Source organism: Ostrinia furnacalis, unplaced genomic scaffold, assembly GCF_004193835.3.
Source record: "Ostrinia furnacalis isolate ACB-3 unplaced genomic scaffold, ASM419383v2 OfSCF6389, whole genome shotgun sequence".
NCBI lineage: Eukaryota > Metazoa > Arthropoda > Insecta > Lepidoptera > Crambidae > Ostrinia > Ostrinia furnacalis.
The window spans coordinates 38,109-62,390 of record NW_021136628.1 but is presented as its reverse complement, the minus strand read 5'-3'; the positions used below and the strand labels follow the sequence as shown (position 1 = coordinate 62,390).

The window sequence follows — 24,282 nt, the reverse complement described above, 5'->3', positions numbered from 1 at the left end:
CTTGAAGGTGAAAATTGTAAATACATCTTATTTCAAAGTTCTATCATTGCATGTTTTTCACTGCACAAATACCTATATTTTTATCGCTTTGGGCCTTGTAATGTTTGCATGCTTAATATACCTACATAATTATTTACTTTTAAGGTGCATGATAATTTAAGAAAAAATATTATAATTCATAGGCACTATCCCAAATTACTTAATTTATTTTATATGAAAAAAATGTACGAATTGATTTTATGCTTCTTCCCTTACAAACAATATTAAACCATACCACACTATGCCGAAATACTCGTACCTACACCTTATACCATCTTTCAAATAAAACACCCTGTATGAAATTAACGCCATAAATTATTGCTATAGCAAGAGCGTAGTTCGAACTCAAGGCACATACGATTAGCACAACATGGATTCACTTATAGATTTTTCCCTACTGGTGCAAATAGCCACACTACACGGGATCGTAATCGGATCCAAGACTACATTTCCCAAATAAAAAATTACTGAACAATGCGTACATCTGCTTAACCACCTACAAAACAAAGCATGTATCACACTTATGCTCGTCCTAACCCTTATGAATATTAATGACGATTCTGTCACTTTCATATTCTATGGCTCTGATGACACGAATGAAGCCACAAGAGGAACACTTACTTTGTTTTTCAACTTACTTATTTTTCCTCTTATTCGGTAAAAAAAATGGGCACATGTCATACCTACTACCAATGGATAAATATATAACAAATTATTAACAAACATTCTAATACACCAACGACGCATTTGCATAGATAGATTGTCGGCATTTTGTGGTAAGGAAGCAAGGTGTATCTTTTCCGTCATTCCATGGTTGTAAGTACTTACTTCGCCGTGTGGTGACGGCAGAGTAGAATACATTTGTCACCAACCCCTACTCTTCCCGCGGGTGTCGTAAGAGGCGACTTAGGGACTACACAACAAACAGAGAATGGGCTCTCTGAAAAACATCAATCTTTTAAACTGCGATCTCCAACCCGCCTGCCAAGCGTGGAGATTATGGCAAATCCCTCCACCATAGTGGAGGAGGCTCATAGTCCAGCAGTGGACTGTAAAGGGCTGTTGATGAAGTACTTACCTATACTTATACCTAACTTTAACTTCAAAACTATAAGGGTTCCTTGTCAGGACTACGGAACCCTAAAACTCCACTCAACGACGACTGAGTACGACAAACAATTTCTCAGAGTAGATCTAAAGGTGAGTATAGACTAGTGCATTTCTTGCGAATGGCAATATAGGTAAAGTGAATGCCGTTTGGTTCGTGACAAGGTTTTAACCCTAGACATTTCATAGGCTCGTTGTTCTGTTACAAGTAAATGCTCTAGCCTATACTCACTTCAACATGTATTTTGTACTAACCCGGGGCATGCGGTGCGCAGGGCTGACGCGTACGCGACGCTGACGGACGAGTCGATCGTGGTCAACGCCATCGGCATGAGCATCGTGGCCGTGGCCATCGTGGTGCTGTACACCGTCCGCGGCACCGGCGGCTACCGCCTGCGCAAGGTCGCGGCGCAGCACCCCAGCTAAGCGCCATCCCAGCTAGGAGATAAACTGCCTGTCGCTTGCCATTAAAACCCGGTTTTCACTAAAGCGGAGAAGAGAGGTGTGAACATCCAATCAAATTCCCGAACAAACGCTGAGCGAAAGGTGATTGGCTATTTAAACGCGTCATCTTCTCTCCGCTTTCGTGGAAACTGGGCTTATCTTACGGCCCACTATACTTTTGCCAGACGTGCCAGGTACGCGTTATTCGATTTGTCATCTGTACCTTGCGCACCTGACAAGCGTTAGTATGTGGTTGCCCTAATATTTTTGATTTGCGAAATCTGAACCCATTACGAAATGTTTACGAAACAAATTGTCTGCAATTTGTCTTTAGTTTTTTTCAATGCCATTCATCTCATTATCATTTAGTATGATGAGAAAACGTACCTTTGAAACATTTTGTAGAGTTTTGTATAATTAATGAGAAATAATTCGAATGCATTTAGTTTTTCTACCCATCACAGTGGCCAGTTTAAGATGCGGCATTTTATCTCCAGTTTTCTACATTTTAATATTCGATTTTATGCTTACAATATAAAGTTTGGATGACACCATGATTACAAGTAAGTTAGCAAATATAAGCATAAATTCGGATCTTCCAAGTTTCTTTTAGGAGAAGGTAAGAAAGTAATCGAATGTCTGCATAGAATGATTTTACGCGGAACAATGTTAATTCAGATTAAACTCAATTATATTAAATGAAATTAAAATAATGTATTGACAGTAAAGTTATATTGTTTAGCTCAATTTGTTAACTTTGTGTTACACAAATTTTATGTAGTGAATGTATAATATTATATTGTTCTGCGGTTGTGCGTTGTTCCAATTTAATAAAAGTTAAATATTATTCCGTCTTACGCTGGTTTTGACAATCTGTCCTCTCAAACTTCTTTCTTTTCTGAACGAATGAATAGATAAAGGATAAGATCATTCCAAGAGCCATACACAGATTGGAAAAACCAGTATTTAGTCAAAATTTATTCGACTGAATTATACATTTGAAACGTAGTTTTTTTTCAATAATGATTAAATATGTATATTAAATGAGATGTTATTAGCTGGAATTTCATGAACTTCAGTATTATTTGAAGACGAGAGTCAGTTTTATGTTTGTGTTCGAAGCGGAATATGTTTACAGAAATATATCTACATATTATACCTAAATATTTTCCATTTCAACTCCATTGTACTCGCTGTTCTGTGGTAAATTAATCATTAGATTTAGCGTTAGATCAGACATTTGTCCCTAAGTAAGTTACGTATGGAGTTGACGTGTGAGACAAGACCTGGAGAAATGATTTCATTTCCCACACAGTCATATTCAAACGAATATTTATGAGGCCATACAAATAAATACATTAGATATATCGAATTTTGGTATCAGCTCGTAGGATTTAGTGTTAAGGTATTTTAGATGTAACTTGTATATAATTTTTAATCTAATTAATGTAACGTGCGAGTGTTCGATAGATGTAGAATGTGATCAAGTTGTAGATGAACTTACATTTAATTATAATATTTAATGGTCAGTAATAAGTAATGTAATCGTACCGAATAGGTGAATATTGGCCAACCATTCGTACCCTTGAACACACAGGCATTTTTGAACGTAAACCTTTAAATCTTTGAAACCGAATATAACCATTTTTCACTAAGATGTCCGTTTAGATACTTTGCATATGACTTAAACTTAGGTGATTANGGTGATTGTGGTTAAGAAAGTGTTCATCCAGTTGCCAAAATCGATGTAAAGTGGTCATTGTTTGTTATAATCAATTATTACTGTGTATTACATACATACATTTAGCATGTTTATCAATAATTACATTTAGGATAATGCTCAAGGTATTTAATTTTATACAAGGGGTACCTACATATTCTTTCCTTGTGTAGAGTTGAGTAAATTTTCTATTAGATTTAAATATAAATAACGAAAATTTTTGTAAAATTGCATTCCAAAGAAGCATTCAAATGTGTCGAACATTCTTTTTGAAAATATACAATCCGTGCTAAGACTGCATAGAACATTTTGATAAAACCCGGTTTGCAATGTTTTTGCAGAGTGTATTTACAAGTTTTAACTATTCCAGACTTTGCGGATCCCTTCGAAATATCGGGGCCAACTTTTTATATTATTATAGACTCCCCCCTTTCTGACATTTTGTTACGCACTTTTTGTGGATCACTATTTTCTAATAACATTTCAACAGTCAGACCTATAGACATTTATTTAACGCACTAAGAGATTTAATACGGTACCTGCTTATTATTGTAACAATATACATAGGTTGTTTTCGATTATACGAATAAGTTGCAAGTGTATAATAATTAATACGGTTGATCTTCAAGTATTTCAAATTATAATTATTTCGAATATTTAGGTACTGTAAGTATCAATGAAATATGATTTCGAGTTGAGTTGACTGCAGTTATATATTGGTTAGTATGAATTTTATCACTGTTTTACATTTTGAAATATTTATACGGCATTCATATGGTACATTAAAATACTTGTAATAATAATGCGTTGTTTTATTTTGTCCTGTTCACGATATAACAAAATAACTTTGTGGAAATGAGTTATAAAAGACTCTACAAACCCTTTTAACTCTTAAATAAAAGATTTAGACATTTAGAATTCCTATTATGATTTTATGAAATAATAAGAATGTGTATGTCGAAGAACACTTTATTCACGTTTTATTAGACAACCATTATCTAACAGTCGCTAAGTAAGTTCATAAATGGTTTGCGCAAAAAAGCTACTTATTTATAATTATATGAAACTAGTTCAGAAGCAGAACATGACGAAAGTATAGGCATTCGATGACGTTAAGATTTAACGACATTTATCATATTAATTTCATGATAGTAGTTCTTAATACATTATTTCATCAATATACCTTACTAGCTTTCCGCCCGCGGCTTCGCCCGCGTGGAATTTTGTCTGTCACAGAAAAACTTTATCGCGCGCGTCCCTATTTCAAAAACCGGGATAAAAACTATCCTATGTTCTTTCCCGGGACTCAAACTATCTCTATGCCAAATTTCATCAAAATCGGTTGCGAGGTTTAAGCGGGAAAGCGTAACAGACAGACAGATAGACAGACAGAGTTACTTTCGCATTTATAATATTAGTTGGGATTTAGTCACACTGAACTTAGTACTCAGAGCACTCATATTTAAAACATTGAAGACGCAACAATTACATAATATCACAAAGATCAAAACCTACAAAAATTTGGCTTCAATTTGAGCACCTTTAGAAAATATATTCAAAGATCAAAAACAGATATAGGTAATTTGATTTTATAAGACATGAACTCAAATGATTAAATTTTTAACTGACTTAAATATATCTAACTTTAATTTGATTTTAAGTACATTTTAACTGTCACACATTTACATAAAGTGGACACAAAATCCACGTATTTTTACAATTTCAAAATATTTTATCAATACAGTAAATAGCACATATTTGAAAGACGAAGAAGTAAGTATTTTTAATTCATTAGCTCCGAAATTACGTACACCCTGAGGAATTGGTCGACAGTAAAACAATTTTAACACTGGAATAAACTATTAACGGGGAGAAACAACAGAAATCTTCCGTGAATAATTCTATACTTTTTTTTTCAAATCACATGAAAATGCCTCGATGCGCCACAGTTATGTTAGTTTGACAAATAACTACTAAAAGTCGATCGTGTTTTGTCTATGACTGATTTTAAAATTACAAATAGATTAGTACGATATTGACGAAAGATTTGTGTTTTCAAATGTAACGGTATCCCGTTACATACTACACAGTAAATATTTTAATGTAGGAGAATTCAAATCGAATCAAGCTAATCTAATTTTGCAAAAATATGGATCTGTTTATGTAAGTAATTCATAAATGCGAATATTCATGCAGTAATTACTTATATTAATAGATTAATAATTAAGTTTAGGCTCTGTTTTGACAATGTAAATTTTAAATGCAATAATCCAAAAAATGGCAGAATTTTGTTAGGCCGAATTTTTGCAAATTATATGAATAGTCTTAGACATAATACTAAAAATTAGATAAAAATGTACGAAATGGATATTTCTTTAAAGCATGTGTAATTGACTGTCTAAGTTCATGGATATGGAGTATTATTATAATAATAAAGGTCTTCGACTATCACACCAAATATTTTGCGATAGGGACTAGATGATGAATAAACATAATTAAATAGATCATAGTAATATACACATATACGTTCATGATACTGGGTGTGAATACACTAGCATTTGCTCCCAGTTGGATTCGAATCGACAACTGCAACAGGCAATTTCTACGAACGCAATTAGGTACTCTTTGGTAAGAATGGCACAATATTAATATTGTAGGAACGTAATAAAATAATATCAAATGCACCGGGAATGCACTAAGTAGTTATAAAGCTGCCATTTTGTGCAAATATTGGAAACTGTGAATATAAATAAATTTTAATAATATTTTATACGAAATAGATTACGATTTTCGACCATTATGCACGCAAATAAGACACTGTGCGATTACTTAATACTACTAGACATAATAACATTTGTAATTCGAATCTAAAAGATTTTAGATATATTAATTCATATAATTTTAATCGATTTAAAGATACGTAGAATTTGAGATCGTCAATGGAGAATTAATATAATATTATTGAGTGAAAATAGAGATTTGTAAAGTTTTTTGTCATGATCGTAACCATCTTTTTTTCAAACTAGTATCAAACCATCACATACATATTGATTCAGGCGTATGAGAAAACATTCTTTAATACAAGACATAACATCAAAATTATACTCCGTAAATTGACCCACACAAATTAAAAACTACAATGTTTACACTGTGCGAACGTTACTGCTTCAGTAAGGCTCTTTAGGAATAACAATATGACGTCATCCAAAAAGTTAACAGCCATAATACAGTCAACTTTAAAGCCTCGGACACACTGGGGTCAAATATGATACACAACGCCATTATAGGACTTATACCGATGGGAACGAGAGGCGGGATTAGTCTTGTCCTGCTCTAAGAGAGTGTGTGACATTCTTGTTTAGTCAATCCATATTTTTGCTTATTGTTTTTAACTGAGTCTGTGTTAGATCATTCTTAACTGTTAAATGAAGATGAGATAGATCTATTACGGAGCAAGTTGCTCACTCAGTAAATACCTATTCATTCGTAAGAGTGTGGGTGGGAGCAAAAAAGTCATTGCATTTCTCCCCCAGTGTAACCAAGGCTTTTCTTCTGCATAGTCCATCCAACACATATTTCACACAATAACAACACCCACATATAACACGCATACATAGAACCGTACCACCTAACTAGGTGCGTTCTTTTAATCCGGTAGCCGTAGGGCTGCCCTTACCTTTCTTCTAGCTACATCCTCTGCCATTCCGTGGCATATTGATGTTGTTTAGGCCATGAAGTATTGAGGGAACTCGTTGGAAATGGCCCTGACTAAGGCCTGGTCTTCCCGGCTGGCTTCATGTTCTTCGCAGAAGATCCTAGCGAAGCAACGGAGGAGGTCTTGACGACGATGCAGATGCGCCTCGTAATCTGTGTTGCGGATTATACCTTGGAGAATCTTGAGGTACTGTTGGCGGCGCTGAAAAGAATGTTGGATATATGAATAGTGTGTCTTATTGATAAAGGCGGAGACGAAGTATTTTTTATCACTATACATTATACAAATAGCAGGCTGCAAAGAAACAAATTACACCGTTGACTAACCATAATTAATTATATCTTTACGATAAAAATCCAGGTGTTAAGAATTATTGACTGTGATTTGTTGGGCATATTGTATTGTTCACGAATACTCAAGAATGGGCTTTATGCTTAAAATAAAAATACTGATATTTTGAGTGAATGTGCAAGAATTATTTATTTAAGTCGGCCTCGACGTCTACTGCCAGTAAGAAAAAGAAAACAACTGTCAAAATAATTTACTCTAAAAATGACAAATTCTTCCCAAGGGCGTCACAGTAAAAATAAGTTTGAGGAGCCCTGCTCTAAGTAATTCATTCACAAGGTACAATGTCAACAGCTCCTAACCACTGGGGACTCTAACAACTGACTTTCTACTACATCTACTTACAATAAAGTACAAATTAGCTTACCGGATCTCCAGCAGACAGGTCAGCCAGCTGCCTAACTATGATATCTATGGCGACCTTCACGTCGTTGGTGTAGAAGTGCTCAGCGGTCTTCTTACGGCTAAACAGGTCGATCACCAGTTTGAGGACCGAGTGGGGCGGCGCTGGTTCATGCTCGAAGATGTGTACTGGGTCCTCTGTTGAAAATACATCAAATAATCAGATTCATCATTATTTCAGGCATTGGACGTCCACTGCTGAACATAGGCCTCCCCCAATGATTTCCACAATGGCCGGTTGGTAGCGACCTGCATCCAGCGCCTTCCTGCTACATAAAGACTAAATCGAAAATGTCTTCAAAGGTGTCACGTCACGTCACGTCACTCAGTGTCGATTTAAATGTTTAAATATCACCCAAATTCGTATCATGGATTAATGGGATGAACGAAGCAAGTATTGTTTATAATTATGTCACAGTCGAGTACATGAATCGCCCAGTTAATTGAGCGACTAGCCCGTTGATTGAATGTCGGTGTTCAATTGAATACTGATTTTTTGATTGAGTTAGCTGATTGAAAGCTACCACGGCTAAATCTTGAGCTGCGGGTTTTTGAAAACATTTTGTGCTCTTCGGAAAGGACATGTCAAATAATTTTATAATAATTTCCAAAGATAGGCTTGTCTTACCATCTAGTAGTCTTGCAGGGAATGGCAAAAACGGACTTTATTTCCGATACCAGATTCCAAGCGATTTAATGCTTATAATTCGATTTATTTTATAGCCAAAACATACATACCTTCTCTATTGAGCAGAAGAAGTATCTTCTCACAAAAGGTCTTAGCATTATCGACCGTCTCCAAAGCATTTAGAAGCAGGCTGTCGTAAGGCTGGTCAAACTGCAGGTTGTAGGCCAGGAGTAGAGTCAGGAAGAGATCTGGTATTTGCTCATTCTCATCTGTTTCTGGAGGATTCTCGATCAGCTCTAGCAGAAATTGGGCGAACTCCACTCCGAGTTGTTCTGAAAATGTTAATCGGAGTCGGAGTTATGATGGAAATGGTACACAGTCTTCTTAAGGCTTGGTATTTCTTCTAAAGTAGGTATTTCGCGCTGTCAAAATCTGCGCGCGCAATTCTTCGCCGAAAACAGCGCGTCAAAGAGCTCCCGCCACAATTTCCAGCTACACAGTATAGAAATACGCAGTTGGTTAGGTTAGGTTGACTTCCTTCGGGAGGGGCTGTGGTAGAGAAGGCTTTGTCCGGAAACCCACAGTCTCCTCCCACTTAGGCGAGTGACGGAGCACCGGGGTCTTTTTAGTGGGTATGCCTCGTCCTTCTGACTTGGTGAGCCCCACATAACCTACCCTGTCCCCGCAGGGTAGGTATGCGATTCAACGCATTTTTTCCCCGTNGCCATTCCATGGCATATTGATGTTGTTTAGGCCATGAAGTATTGAGGGAACTCGTTGGAGATGGCCCTGACTAGTGCCTGGTCTTCCCGGCTGGCTTCATGTTCTTCGCAGAAGATCCTAGCAAAGCAACGGAGGAGGTCTTGACGACGATGCAGATGCGCCTCGTAATCTGTGTTGCGGATTATACCTTGGAGAATCTTGAGGTACTGTTGGCGGCGCTGGAAGAAATGTTGAATGTTATATGAATAGCGTATCTTATTGGCTGGGGAAAAGGGTGGAAATTTATTTTTCATTACTACACAAATTAGAATATGGACTAAAGTAATTCTCTTGTACCAAAAAAAATCGAGCATGTTTTTAAGAATTGATCATGATTGGTAATGGGTGGGCATATTTTATTGTTCACAAAGATGTAAATAGTAAAAAGTTAAACATATTATATTTTGAGTGAAAGTGCGTACCTACTTACTTAATTACTGGCATGTATTATCAGTAAGAAAAAATAAGAAGACAACTATCTGAAAAATTCAACATTCGGAAGGTAGAATGTCATTTTGTTCTTATCCAATGGTAGCGTTAACAATTGACTTTCTACTGTATCTATTTAGTATTAAAGTACAAATTAGCTTACCGGATCTCCAGCAGACAGGTCAGCCAGCTGCCTAACTATGATATCTATGGCGACCTTCACATCGTTGGTGTAGAAGTGCTCAGCGGTTTTCTTACGGCTGAACAGGTCGATCACCAGTTTGAGGACCGAGTGGGGCGGCGCTGGTTCATGCTCGAAGATGTGTACTGGGTCCTCTGTTGAAAATACATCAAATAATCAGATTCATCATTATTTCAGGCATTGGACGTCCACTGCTGAACATAGGCCTCCCCCAATGATTTCCACAATGGCCGGTTGGTAGCGACCTGCATCCAGCGCCTTCCTGCTACATAATTAAAAATTGAGTCGAAAATGTCTCCAAAAGGCTCACTCAGTGTAGGTCGATTTAAAATTTTAAATGTTTAAATATCACCAAAATTCGAATCATGGATTGATGGGATGAATGAGGCAAGTATTGTATAATAATATTATTATGTCACAGTCGAGTACATGAATCGCCCAGTTAATGAGGATCAGTACTGTTGTAGAAAATTCAATAAAACTAGTATCTACGTTAATCTTTAAGACATAAGAAAGATATTATATCTTTTTGAATTATCCAAATCGGACCATTACTTACGAAGATATTAAGTAATAAACATAGACCGTNTTTGGCTAGAAAAAAATATTTTCTATCCACGCAGTACGCCGGCAGCGTTCGGATCGGATATAATGACGTCATCGTCCCCGCGCCGGGCGGTCAGTGAACTTTTTTAGTAATTTGGCCATAACTTCGTCAATTTTTGTCGTAGAACAAAAATTTTTGGACTGTGTATTAAGGATTTCTTAGCCCTATAAATCTGCATTCACAGCTAAAAATCGAAATGATCCTCATTGAGCGACTAGCCCGTTGATTGAATGTCGGTGTTCAATTGAATACAAGTCATTAATGAACTCGGGGTTGTTAATTACTACGAGTTAGCTGATTGAAAGCCACCGCGGCTAAATCTTGAGCTGCGGGTTTTTGAAAACATTTTGTGCTCTTCGGAAAGGACATGTCAAATAATCTACACTAATATCTATAAAGAGGGAAACTTTGTTTGTTTAGTTGTAATGAATAGGCTCAAAAACTACTGGACCGTTTTTAAAAATTCTTTCACCATTCGAGCTACATTATCCACGAGTAACATAGGCTAAATTTTATTTTGGAAAAAATAGGGTTCCGTAAAATATGTAGATAATGTAGTGCACTCGCGCGAAGCCGCGGGCGGAAAGCTTTCCGCTATCTTTGGGAATTATTATAAGACTAGCTAGTCTTGTCTTACCATCTAATTAGTCTTGCAGGAAATGGCAAAAATGGACTTGATTTTCGATATCGGATTACAAACGATATAATGCTCATAATTCGATTTATTTTATAGCCAAAACATACATACCTTCTCTATTGAGCAGAAGAAGAATCTTTTCACAAAAGGTCTTAGCATTATCGACCGTCTCCAAAGCATTTAGAAGCAGGCTGTCGTAAGGCTGGTCAAATTGCAAGTTGTAGGCCAGGAGTAGAGTCAGGAAGAGATCTGGTATTTGCTCATTCTCATCTGTTTCTGGAGGATTCTCGATCAACTCTAGCAAAAATTGAGCGAACTCCACTCCGAGTTGTTCTGAAATTGTTAATTAACGAGCTGTTAGACGAGTCGGAGTTATGATGGAAATGGTACACAGTCTTCTTAAACCTAGGCGCAGACCATCGATTTTTCGTCGACCGATAGTTTAGTCGGGCAGTTGATCAGTTTGGGCATGACGGCATGTAATATGGAAGTGCGCACATTACACCAATTTGATTTGGCCGATTCTTCATACAATTTAAAATCGGGCACAACTATCGGCCAACTAAAAATCGATGGTCTGCACCTAGTCTAAGCATTTGGAATAGTCGAAAGCACTCAGACTAGATTTTTGTAGCAAAATAANTTTCTCTGTTACCCGGCCTTAAACCTAGGCGCAGACCATCGATTTTTCGTCGACCGAAGTTTAGTCGGGCAGTTGATCAGTATGGGCATGTATGGTGCGCACCATAGCTGGGCATTAACTCGTTAATCCGTTAATCGTTAATTAACGAAGTTAACATTTCTATTAACGGATTAACTTTTAAGTTAACTTTAAAAAATGTTAACGGACTCATTAACTTCCGTTAAATTATCCTAAGTCCGTTAATCGTTAATCCAGTACCTACTATTTACCAAAAAGATACAGCAGCCACGCTGAAAAACGCGTTCTGACAAGTGTACGTTCGGGTGGTTCGGGCTTCCAGAACTTCCAGAACCCAAAACAAGTTTTTGTAACCAGATCACTAACACAGTATATGAGCTAAAGCAGTACGGAAACTTAGCCCTTTCGGCGAGTTAAATACCTACACTTCGACTGAGTGTTAGGGTTGGCACTCTTAATCTTTATAAAATTAATAGGGTTCCTACTTACTTATTTATTAAAACGTTTATTTAGGTTTTTTAATTATCAAATACCTGATGGGATAAATTAATTGACTAAGTAGTTAACAAAAAATAAAACGTTAATTAGGTTCTATAATGATCGAATACATAATCGAATAAATTGATTAAGTACTATTAGAGGCCGTTAGAAGATCTATTCTCATAAATAAAATACCGGATACTTACTTTCACATACCTATTGCCTCATTTTAAATACAGTTCATCACTTAGTACAAAAGCGTGGTGCGGAGCAAATTACTTTATTCACATAAATTGTTAAAAAGCGTAATTACGTAATTTAAAAAGAACTATTACAAAATCAGATGTAAGCACTTTATTTAAAAAGTAATATTTAATCATTTTTACAATTCAGAATTATTACGAAGTTTAAAAAATAAAAGTTCTGGTTTTGAAGATGCCGAGTTCAAGCAGCCGTATACTACGCAATACACTCGTGGCATGTTTTTAAAAATACAGCGGACAGTGCATGCAATAAAATTATTATTAATAATTAACTTTTTAAAAAAATAAAACCGACTTCAAATGCGTGAACACAAAAAAAAAAAACTAAAAATTGAAAATANTACAAAAGGGTGCGGAGCAAATTACTTTATCAAATAGAACACATAAATTGTTAAAAAGCGTAATTACGTAATTTAAAAAGAACTATTACAAAATCAGATGTAAGCACTTTATTTAAAAAGTAATATTTAATCATTTTTACAATTCAGAATTATTACGAAGTTTAAAAAATAAAAGTTCTGGTTTTGAAGATGCCGAGTTCAAGCAGCCGTATACTACGCAATACACTCGTGGCATGTTTTTAAAAATACAGCGGACAGTGCATGCAATAAAATTATTATTAATAATTAACTTTTTAAAAAAATAAAACCGACTTCAAATGCGTGAACACAAAAAAAAAAAACTAAAAATTGAAAATATTGGGTATAAAAAAGTTCATCCCCAATTTTCCACCCTTGGGGGTGAAATATTTTCTTCAAATTCGCATGAAACCACCCTTTTGATAATACCTATTCAACAAAAAAATAATTGTTCAAATTGATTTATAATCGGCGGAGATATTGCGTATAAAAAAGTTCATCCCCAATTTTCCACCCTTAGGGGTTGTTTTTTCTATTATTAAATTTAAATGGGACCACCCTTGAGGTATTACCTATACGCAGAAAAAAGATTTGTTCAAATCGGTTCATAATTGGCGGAGTTATCGCGTAACAAACATAGAAAAAAAAAACATACGGGTCGAATTGAGAACCTCCTCCTTTTTTGAAGTCGGTTGAAAACACAACGCGCGCGACACTCGCGACGGATGGACTGCGAGGTTCGCTTAGAGCCCGTGTAAAGCGTGCGTCTGTGTGCGTGAGTCTGATTTCGAGCGTTTGTATGAAGCTTCCGTACTGTTTGATTTATCTACTGTGTCACTAACGACACTTGTTAGTATGTGTGGGACAACTCTTGCAACTGAATTTAAGACCAGTTTTCCTCAACCGATTGAGCTGAAATTTGGTATACCTACTCATGTAGGTACGATGACAATGCAATGTTATGGTACCATTGAGCTGGTTTGATGATGGAGTCATGACGTGGCCATAGGAACTCGTAAATGAATCGGCGGCATCGCATCGAATTTGGGTTCGTTGTCTTTTCGAGCACTTTAGTACTAGATGATGTCCAGGGTCCTGATGATGGAGTCAGGAGGTGGCTATAGGAATTCCTAAACGAAACGGTGGAAACTTATCGAGTTTGGTTTGCTGGATTTGTCTTTTCGAGCAGTTTGGTGCTAAATTGTATTGTAATTGAACCAAGGCTCTGAGATTGAGATACTACTAAAAAGTGTAAAATAAAGTTATAATAATTAAAAAACTTTTTTAAAAACAAGCTTTTATTCTGAGATGCAGTTGTACTAAAACGAAAAAAAAAAATTGTACTTATGCAAGGTTCAAATAATTTCGAAAGCTTGTAGCGCAAACATAGAGGAAAAAATTCTAGGCGCGATACAAGCTTTCTTAATTATTTGTACCTTGCATACAATTATTTTTTTCGTTTTATTATCATGTGTTAACGGATTAACGATTAACGTTAACTTGCGTTAAATCTTGCGAAATGTAACGTTTTAACGTTTAACGAAGTTAATTTTTTTATTAACGGTTTAACGATTAACGAAGTTAACTATTTGATTAACGGTGCCCAGCTATGGTGCGCACATTACACCGATTTGATTTGGCCGATTCTTCATACAATTTAAAATCGGGCACAACTATCGGCCAACTAAAAATCGATGGTCTGCGCCTAGTCTAAGCATTTGGTATAGTCGAAAGCACTCAGACTAGGTTTTTGTAGCAAAATAACACTTATTGCAACTGCATGAGACACAGTGTTAAGTTTTACGTGCTATCGTCTGTACATTTAATTATTTTGTGAATGCTTTTTGTTCGCTATATTCAGTTTACGTGACACACTGTATTTTTCTGCGTTTAACAGGATTTCGGTCGCAATTCCATATAATTTTCTTTTAAAATATCTTCACCACAAAACAAGTAATCGATCAGAACCCGGCAGTGCTGGCAGAACAAAATAGTGTTGTGTGCTGCTTACCAAAGTGTGTAACCGGCAGTTTGTCTCCCATAGACAAGACCATAGAGAGCAGAAGCGCCGAATGTGACAGGCGACTGACAGCGCGCGGGTTATCCCGCATGTCTCGTGCTATTTCGGCTGGCAGGGCTGATAGAGCCAAAGTGGCTAACGCCGTGCGTTCCAATCCGCACATTACGCCAAACGCCTGCAAATGAAAAGAGAAATTATATCATGCAGCTATTTCGATTTACGGGTCTATTTGTTTCACTTCAACAACGAGAGTGAGAGAGGGAAAGAAAAAAAGGGAGAGGTAGATAGGTAAAGGGAGAGGGTGAGAGCTAGAACAAATTATTTGTTGGACTAGATCCCCAGGGACGTACAAAGCAGCATATAAAAAGGTTAAAAGCTTACTTTGGTCAAAACTCTATCTCATACTTTTGCATTCCATTGCAATGAAAATGGAGAAACACTGGTCTCAACGCGTTGAACTTATTAGTTTATTAGTTACAATATTATCACACCTGTAACAAAAGCTGGCGCAGTGGCCATCTCGTCTCCATCTGGTAGTACTGGACAAGCGTCGTCACGTACGCGTAGCGATGGCTGCTGAGCACGTGCTGCGAGATGTTCATGTCTGCGTTTGACTGCGGAACAAAAATAATGTATATCACATTCTAAATGATAAATAAATATCCTTGGACATTTTACACTGCGCCTCTAGTCCCAAACTAGGCAAAGCTATTATGTGTACTAGACGACGGATATCATCATCTCAGCCATAGGACGTACACTGCTGAACATAGGCCTCCCCCAATGTTTTCCATGTTGCTCGGTTGGTAGCGGCCTGCATCCAGCGCCTTCCCGAGTTCCTGCTACCTACTACGACGACGGATATAAACATACTTAAATACTTTTTTTTAAATACTCATCTCACACATTTAATTGCTCATTTGTTTCAATCGAAAGAAGTCCACTGCTAAATAATGGTCTACCCCAAGGATGTCCACAAAGCCTGGTCTGATCTGATCAATAAATTTTATTTGTATTTCAGGAAGTAAACGCTGCATTTTGTGTTATAAAGCCTCCAATTCTTTCAACATGTTAAAGTGTTAACATATTATGTACAGGTCCTCTTTAATACACACAACTTCTTTCCTGACATTTATAGTAAACCTGTTTTGTAACTGCATTATGCACACATATTTATTGGGGGAATTGCACAATGTCTTCCCATACAGAATACTTTTAGATGAGACAATCATCAGCTTGGTGGAGGCCTTTGTCCAGCAGTGGACGTCATTCGGCTGAAACGAATGAACGAATCATCAGCTACATACCATAACCGAAATAAGTTCAAGCAGCTGAGTTTGTATGTCATGGGCATCATCATGCAAGGCCCAGCCTCTTTGCTGAGCGTCATTGGCCGCTTTGGAGAGTGAGTTGAGTGCCGTCATCATCCGCATGGCATCAGGAGCGGCGTCTATGGCGTTCTTGGGGCAGGTGATGTTGCTGTTCGCTTCTCGGAGAAGCGCATCTATGATCGACCGGGCTGCACCACCAGGGAGGAATTCCTGAGAGTGAGATGAGAGAGATATCATCAATGCAAAACTAAACTTACTAATATTATAAATGCGAAAGTTTGGATGTCTAGATCAGTGGTTCTTAACCGGTGGTCCGCGGACCACTGTTGGTCCCTGGGGGCATTCCAAGAGGTCCACGAAGACATCGTAATAAACAAGTGACGTGACGTGATGAGTCTAGTCAACACAACGCAAACGGCGCACAGTGGGCGAAAAATCGACCTCCCCTTTCATAGGATTTTGAAAAAAAAGTGGTCCCTGACAAGACAGAATTTGGTAAAATGGTCCCTCATGACTTAAAGGTTAAGAACCACTGGTCTAGATCGATGTTTGTTACTCTTTCACGCAAAAACTACTGAACTGATTTTGATGAAACTTTACAGTATTATTCTTTATAACCCAGAATAACATTTAGGCTATAATTTATGACGATCTGTAACAAACTAAATTTCACGCGGGTGAAGACGCGGGCAAAAGCTAGTACTTAATAAGAGAGCTTTCAGTCACTATCTTGATTGGAGCTCAATGCAGAATTTGTTTATAATATTAATTAAATACATGTCAAGATTATTAATAAGTAATTAATTTAATAATAACCACAAACTAATGCAAATTAAACATCCCCTTTTCCTTAAGTATTTTCAGCATATTTCCTGTCACTGTGGTAGATAAATAGAATGTATAAGCATAAAATAGCAAATTCCTTGGTGACAGCACGTCTTTTTNTACTTTAGCAGAAATACCAAGCCTTAAAACTGCATGAGATACAGTGTTAAGCTTTACGTGCTATCGTCTGTACATTTAATAATTTTGTGAATGCTTTTTGTTGGCTATATTCAGTTTACGTGACACACTGTATTTTTCTGCGCATAACAGGATTTCGGTCGCAATTCACCACAAAATAAGTAATCGATCAGAATCCGGCAGTGCCAGCAGAACAAATGTTGTGTGCTGCTTACCAAAGTGTGTGACCGGCAGTTTGTCTCCCATAGACAAGACCATAGAGAGTAGAAGCGCCGAATGTGACAGGCGACTGACAGCGCGAGGGTTGTCCCGCATATCTCGAGCTATTTCGGCTGGCAGGGCTGATAGAGCCAAAGTCGCTAAGGCCGTGCGTTCCAATCCGCACATTACTCCAAACGCCTGCGAATGAGAAGAGAAATTATATCATGCAGCTATTTCGATTTACGGATCTATTTGTTTCACTTCAACAACGAGAGTGAGAAAGGTAAAGAAAAAAAGGGAGTGATAGGTAAAGGGAGAGGGAGAGAGCTAGAATAAATTATTTTTGGACTAGATCCCCAGGGACGTACAAAGCAGCATATAAAAAGGTTAAAAGGTTACTTTAGTCAAAACTATCTCATACTTTCGCATTCCATTGCAATGAAAATGGAGAAACACTGGTCTCAACGCGACAAGGTAATGCATTGGTGAACTTGAATTTATTAGTTACAATATTATCACACCTGTAACAAAAGCTGGCGCAGTGGCCACCTTGTCTCCATCTGGTAGTACTGCACCAGCGTCGTCACGTACGCGTAGCGGTGGCTGCTGAGCACGTGCTGCGAGATGTTCATGTCTGCGTTTGACTGCGGAACAAAAATAATGTATATTACATTCTAAAGTCAAATTCAAATAGTTTATTCAGTACATAGGTCATTTCCCGGGCACTTATACACGTCCCAAATATAGCTTGCCCTACCACAACTTCGGGACAACAAATGGGCTGATGCTGAGAAGAAGTAGCGGAAGAAAGTCAGTCACACGTCTAATAATTCAATTGTTTCAACCATGCTGCGCGTTTCTAGGCGCTTCCAGCGACCTTAACTAGATCGTCGGTCCGCCGAGGTGAGAGCTGCCTACATTACGTTTTCCGGTTTTTGGTCCCTATGCGATCTGATCAATACATTTTATTTTTACTTCAGGAAGTAAATGCTGCAATTTGTGTTATGAGGCCTCCAAACTCTTTCCTGGCATTAATACATAGTAAACCTGTTTTGTAACTACATTATGCACACATATTGGGGGAATTGCACAATGTCTTCCCATACAGAAGTCTTTTAGACGAGATAATCATCAGCTTGATGGAGGCCTTTGTCCAGCAGTGAACGTGATTCGGCTGAAACGAATGAGCAAATCATCAGCTACATACCATAACCGAAATAAGTTCAAGCAGCTGAGTTTGTATGTCATGGGCATCATCATGCAAGGCCCAGCCTCTCTGCTGAGCGTCATTGGCCGCTTTGGAGAGTGAGTTGAGTGCCGTCATCATTCGCATAGCATCAGGAGCAGCATCTATGGCGTTCTTGGGGCAGGTGATGTTGCTGTTCGCTTCTCGGAGAAGCGCATCTATGATCGACCGGGCTGCACCACCGGGGAGGAATTCCTGTGAGATGAGAGAGATATCATCAAAGCAAATCTATGTCTATAAAAGCGAAAGATCACTGATTGATTAACTCACTCATCACAAAATTTCAGAAACTACAAGTGTTAGAAGTCTCAAATTTTGCATGGGAAACCTCCAGTACGTAGGTGCTCACTAACATGGGATTTTGCAAAATTCAACCCCTAAGGGGGTGAAACGGGATCCACGCGTACGAAGTCGCGGGCGGCCGCTAGTATTTAAAATAAGAGAGCTTTTAGTCACTAACTTTTTTTTGTTCATTTATGTATGTATTCATCTTCTATTGTGTTCTAAATAAATAATATTCTATTCTATTCACTATTTTGATGGGGGCTGAATCCGGAATTTATTCACTACATTAATTAATTGCATGTCAAGATTATTAATAAGTAATTATTAATTAATTTAATAATAACCACAAACTAATGCAAATTAAACATCCCCTTTTCCTTAAGTATTTTAAGCATATTTCCTGTCACTGTGGTAGATAAATAGAATGTATCAGCATAATAGCAAATTCCTTGGTGATAGCATGTTAACTAAGTTTTACACAAAAGAAGAATTCCATCCCAGTTTATGACAAAAACTTAATCAAGGCATTGTGAACTTACTCTCAAGGAAATAAGTACTGTTTCCACAGCAACTTTGGACATTTCATGGCTGAGTTGAGTCTCTTTACGGACTGCCTGCACTATCTCATAGATAGCGTTGGGCTTGATGTTGCCCTCGCTACTGTCCTGGCTGTCATCCTGATTGTCAGTATCGGAAGACACTTGTTTGGTTGCAAGTTTAGCAGGAACATTTTTGTGCTGAACTTCTGCATTTTCTGTTAAAATAAATGGTTTATGTTACATTGTATTATTTCACTTTTACACCATTATCAACTGCAGGTAGAAACTACTGACATTATATTAATTATCCAACCATATTTTTACAAAAAACTTATTTAACTACAATACACACAGGTACAACACCAATAACTAATAATACAGACACAAAAGAATTGATGTATAAATTATAATATGCATTACCTTTAGCACTGCTCACANAAGCATCAGGGGGTGACACAAGTCGCGCAGATTAGTACTCACTGGCACATCTGCATGGCAAATCTGCGGTCAATGTCATGATACAGGGGGGTAGGGGGTGCGATTGTCTTTCAATCTTCGAATCGGTATCGGTACCCCAAAATCTTGGAGGGTACCAAGGGGTGCCTTAGGACTTGTGACGGGGGGGGGGGGACACACATAAAAATAATTGATAAATAAATTTATAATCTGCATTACCTTTAGCACTGCTCACAGATTTAACAGGAGATTGGCACTCTCTCTCTTCACTTATTTGCTGCTGAGACACCACAGGCCTCAAATCAAACGACGGTGACACTCCATTAGGCGGAGTGTGGTCGTCCAGCCGTGGTGGAGGCTTGGGGGCCTGTGCCTTCTTACTCAGTGGTTTCACAAACATCTGTAGCTGCTTCTTTTTCTCATTTAATCTAGACACCAATTCTTGCTTCTGAGCAGACAAACTATTCTCACCAATAGACTTAATGCAGTCATTTACGAATGCCAAAAAGTACTCGGGATCCACCTAGAACGAATTTAATCAATTCTAATTGGGCCTAATACTTCTAATTGAGTGATGGATGCGGAAGTACTTTTAATAGCAATGATGCAACGTAGCAGACTGGTCTTGGTATTTTAAGGCTTTAACACAGGTTTGTCGGTTTAATAAGCAATTTAACATATAAATGTAGAAAATTATACAATTATACAGGCTACAAAGTGTTAAGTTTATGGGATACTATTTATACTATAACTATCATATTCTGGGATATACCTAGACACTTACCTTCACTGAAGCAACATAATTAGAAGGAACAAATCCAACTTGACCCTTCCTATTGACTACATGCCACCAGTTTCTTTGCTTGGCATTATTTTGCTGAAGGAAGAAGAATTCACCTTCAGAGAAGCTCAGGGTCTTGGTTAACGTCGCCTCGAAGTCGTACAAGGCTTTAAGCATCTCGCACTCATCTAAAATTCATAGAATAAGTTAAACTTTACCTATCCACACCCAGATCCGAGGTACAGTACACTATGAATAAACATTTACAAACCTGGACTAATTTGGCCGTCTCCCATTGTGAATGAAATGTTTTTGGCAATAAAACGATACCCTTTATATTTTCATACTATAAAATAGAGGAATTATTTTATAATTTCATAATTTCAATGTTCTGCAAACAACACTGAACAAATCAATTTTTTTGACACTGACTTTGACGTATCATTAATGACAGATGTTGGATAAATTTGACACTGACAGATCTTGGCTGGGTTCACAGAACTTTTAATTTTGGGGCCACTTCTCTGATGTTCATTATATCAAATGGGGTTGGGATTCACTTACACTGCGCGAATTGATACAGGCACATTGATACAGACAGTGCTAGCTAATTTTAGATTTTAGTTTCATAGTTAAATGGTAGGCTAATGCCCGTTTTTAATGAATAAACAAAACAGCTAAACAATCTTCCATTGCGAATACCGGTCTTTGTGAAAATCCTTGGGGGAGGCCTGTGTCCAGCAGTGGGCGTCATTTAGCTGAAACGAACGAACATTAGCGAAACGAATAACAGGCAACTTATTACACATAAGGGCAGTAACTGTGCGGCGCGGTTTCATACAAAGTGCTCCGTCGCGGGCACCCTTTCGTATGAAACCGCGCCGGGGCCCGCTTAAAGCAGTTACGGGCCTAAGAGTTTTAAAATTCATGTATTGTGGGCTTTATAAAATGCATGATGACATTACCATCACGGAGCAAAAACATTTTGCTCCGTGCTTGGTACCTAACCAGTGGCGGCGTTAGTTAGGTAACCTAACTAAATGATCGTAAAAGCAAGCACTAAAGAAACAATTGCATCCAATTATGTAACGTAAACCTACGTAAACGTTTCCTGCTCCTACCGGCCAAAATTGGTAAATTTTAAAACAGCCTACTGCCTATTCATGTGCTAGTATACCCAAATGAATTTCATATTCACTTAAAATGGCCGTAAAAGTACTAAAGAAACAATCGCTTCGAATGATTTTACAGCAGGTAAACGCTTTCTGTATTACCTACCTATCGAATGCATATCGAAAGCGACCGTAGAACGGGTGAAATTTCAACGTTAGTAGTTAGTGGTTTTGCCGCGACAAAATGAGCAGGAAGACCATTGCTTCTCAATGTTTTGTCTTTTGATTTTAACCCTTGTTACTATAAAGTAGGTACTAGTTATATCGAAACTAGGTACCTACCTATATGTACCTACCTACTTTATTATTATTCTGTGCTTGTATTGGAGTAAAACATTAAAAAATAAATAAGTAGGTACCTACTATTTAAAGGACAATCGAGATAGTTTTAAACATGATGTAAATATTAAGGTACGTAATGTGAAGTTCCTCGAGTGAATACTTAAGTATTATCATTTTGTCATAATTCACGTGAATCCTATCAAATTCCAGAGTATGATCAGGAGGGTCTGTGGGTGGGTATAGTTACCTACTTAATACATATCAGGTATCAAAGCGAGTACTTAGATACGGGGAAATAGGTAGGCATACCTAGCGCTTCATCTGAAAGGCTTTGGTCATCCATTTCCAGGAGAATAAGTGTTATTTAGGTAATAAAACTGGTGTTTTAGGAACTTGGGAACCACTGACTTCAACCCTCAGCCGAGTAGGGCAGTAGCTGGTGCTTTGACCGGCCATATTACACGGCACCACCTAATTTGCCGCCANCCACCTAATTTTGCCTTTGAATAGATTACATCAAAGGCGGAAGTTGGATTTAAGTTTGTAACAAAATCCATTAACAAAATATGAGCGTCAAGTTTTGGATTAAAAATTATGATTTCATGACTTCATTGTTTTGCAAGATACAAAGATAAAACTTGAAGTAGAAAGATCCTACTTTGAGCAAAATAAAAAGGTAGTTGTAAAACAAAAACTTCGTTCCTATTCCACTATAAAAGATTAGCAGTAAAAAGAACTTAACTAAAAGAAAACGAGCGTAAAACCCTGTAACAATAAACTTTAAGCCGACATTCGCCCTACATCCCGCAGTTTTCTTATTTCCTCGAAGGATATCGTAGAAACGGGCGCCTTGACCTGTTTACACTAGTTAGCTGAAGAGAACGACCTCGCGATCGATTTAATACTGAAAACAGCTGGTGCGGACCTGAAATCAGATTCCCTGGCTCCGTGACCAAAGATACAGGAATTTTTGAAGAGGTGACAATTGTGAGTTCCCATGACACTTTACCTACCTATTGGAAAACAAAACATAGGCCTACTTCTTTATAGGTAAATAATATAGCGGGAGGAAAAACTTAGGTAACGCCATGTTAAGTGGTGGTATGATAAGTACCTATTTACAGATTTACTTACAAACTGAGACATATTCCAGTCTCAGAGAGTCTGAGATATCCTTCATGCAGTGAGCGCGCGTCGCTGCACGTGACATTTTCAGGTGTAATTCGAAATACTGACCTCACTCATATATACAGTGTGTCCGGGCTTGTAGTGATCAAACTTTAAGGGCGTAATCTATGGACAATTTTATCGATGAAAATACTTCAAATTTGGGGCTTGACCCATTTCTCGCAAAATTACGAGGATTTAAGTTTTTAATTTTTAGTTTTCACCTCTTCCTTCAAAAACAAGTGAAAGCGTGGGTAGCTTAACATTAATAAGCAAATATTTTATATCATGCGATAGCCAATAAAATTATCCTNTTTTCTTATTTCCTCGAAGGATATCGTAGAAACGGGCGCCTTGACCTGTTTACACTAGTTAGCTGAAGAGAACGACCTCGCGATCGATTTAATATAGAAAACAGCTGGTGCGGACCTGAAATCAGATTCCCTGGCTCCGTGACCAAAGATACAGGAATTTTTGAAGAGGTGACAATTGTGAGTCCCCATGACACTTTACCTACCTATTGGAAAACAAAACATAGGCCTACTTCTTTATAGGTAAATAATATAGCGGGAGGAAAAACTTAGGTAACGCCATGTTAAGTGGTGGTATGATAAGTACCTATTTACAGATTTACTTACAAACTGAGACATATTCCAGTCTCAGAGAGTCTGAGATATCCTTCATGCAGTGAGCGCGCGTCGCTGCACGTGACATTTTCAGGTGTAATTCGAAATACTGACCTCACTCATATATATATAGTAACAGTACAGATAAGCAGGATCTTTAGTACTAGGCATTAGGAATAATATAAATAAATAAATATCGTGTGGGCTGTAACAAAATATTAAACTGAAAGTTGATACCACAACTAATTATATAACATACTCGAAACCTTTTCATTCACTCATTCCTAATTTTGATGCTTATTCTTGAATTCCCGCAAAATTCGCTAGAGAAAAATATTCCTTACACGTGAATCGAGGACCACCTGTGCACCGTGATGCAATATTAACGTTATGCAGTCGACTCGCGTCGT

At 37.6% G+C, this 24,282-nt stretch overlaps 2 protein-coding genes across 8 annotated transcripts in view; one reads left to right on the top strand and one right to left on the bottom strand.

The window, feature by feature from the left end:
* nemy (cytochrome b561 family member no extended memory) overlaps positions 1 to 3,977 on the top strand; it is a 96,317-nt gene extending 92,340 nt beyond the window's left edge. For all 3 annotated transcript variants that reach the window (XM_028317645.1, XM_028317649.1, XM_028317648.1), the window contains one exon: positions 1,422 to 3,977. In XM_028317645.1, coding sequence (XP_028173446.1) covers positions 1,422 to 1,572 — 151 coding nt within the window. In that variant the 3' untranslated portion in view covers positions 1,573 to 3,977. The remainder of the gene's footprint in view (positions 1 to 1,421) is intronic.
* A 1,075-nt stretch (positions 3,978 to 5,052) lies between these two features.
* On the bottom strand, positions 5,053 to 21,043 carry LOC114362317 (NCK-interacting protein with SH3 domain). 5 transcript variants are annotated; one of them, XM_028317641.1, is made up of 11 exons: positions 20,897 to 21,043; positions 20,629 to 20,813; positions 20,064 to 20,367; positions 19,389 to 19,603; positions 18,526 to 18,759; positions 17,840 to 17,962; positions 17,333 to 17,516; positions 11,152 to 11,373; positions 9,758 to 9,930; positions 9,148 to 9,344; positions 5,053 to 7,029 (listed from the first exon to the last, which is right to left on the bottom strand). In XM_028317641.1, the coding sequence occupies exons 1-10, from the start codon at positions 20,919 to 20,921 to the stop codon at positions 9,153 to 9,155; spliced, it is 1,857 nt and encodes a 618-aa protein (XP_028173442.1). In that variant the 5' UTR covers positions 20,922 to 21,043; the 3' UTR covers positions 5,053 to 7,029; positions 9,148 to 9,152. The 5 variants fall into 5 exon arrangements, with proteins under 5 accessions (XP_028173442.1, XP_028173443.1, XP_028173438.1 ...); XM_028317642.1 differs by lacking the exon at positions 17,333 to 17,516 and adding an exon at positions 14,815 to 14,998; XM_028317637.1 differs by lacking the exons at positions 9,148 to 9,344; positions 9,758 to 9,930; positions 11,152 to 11,373 and adding exons at positions 7,741 to 7,913; positions 8,514 to 8,735 and having other exon boundaries at positions 5,053 to 7,226.
* Positions 21,044 to 24,282: the final 3,239 nt, after the last annotated feature.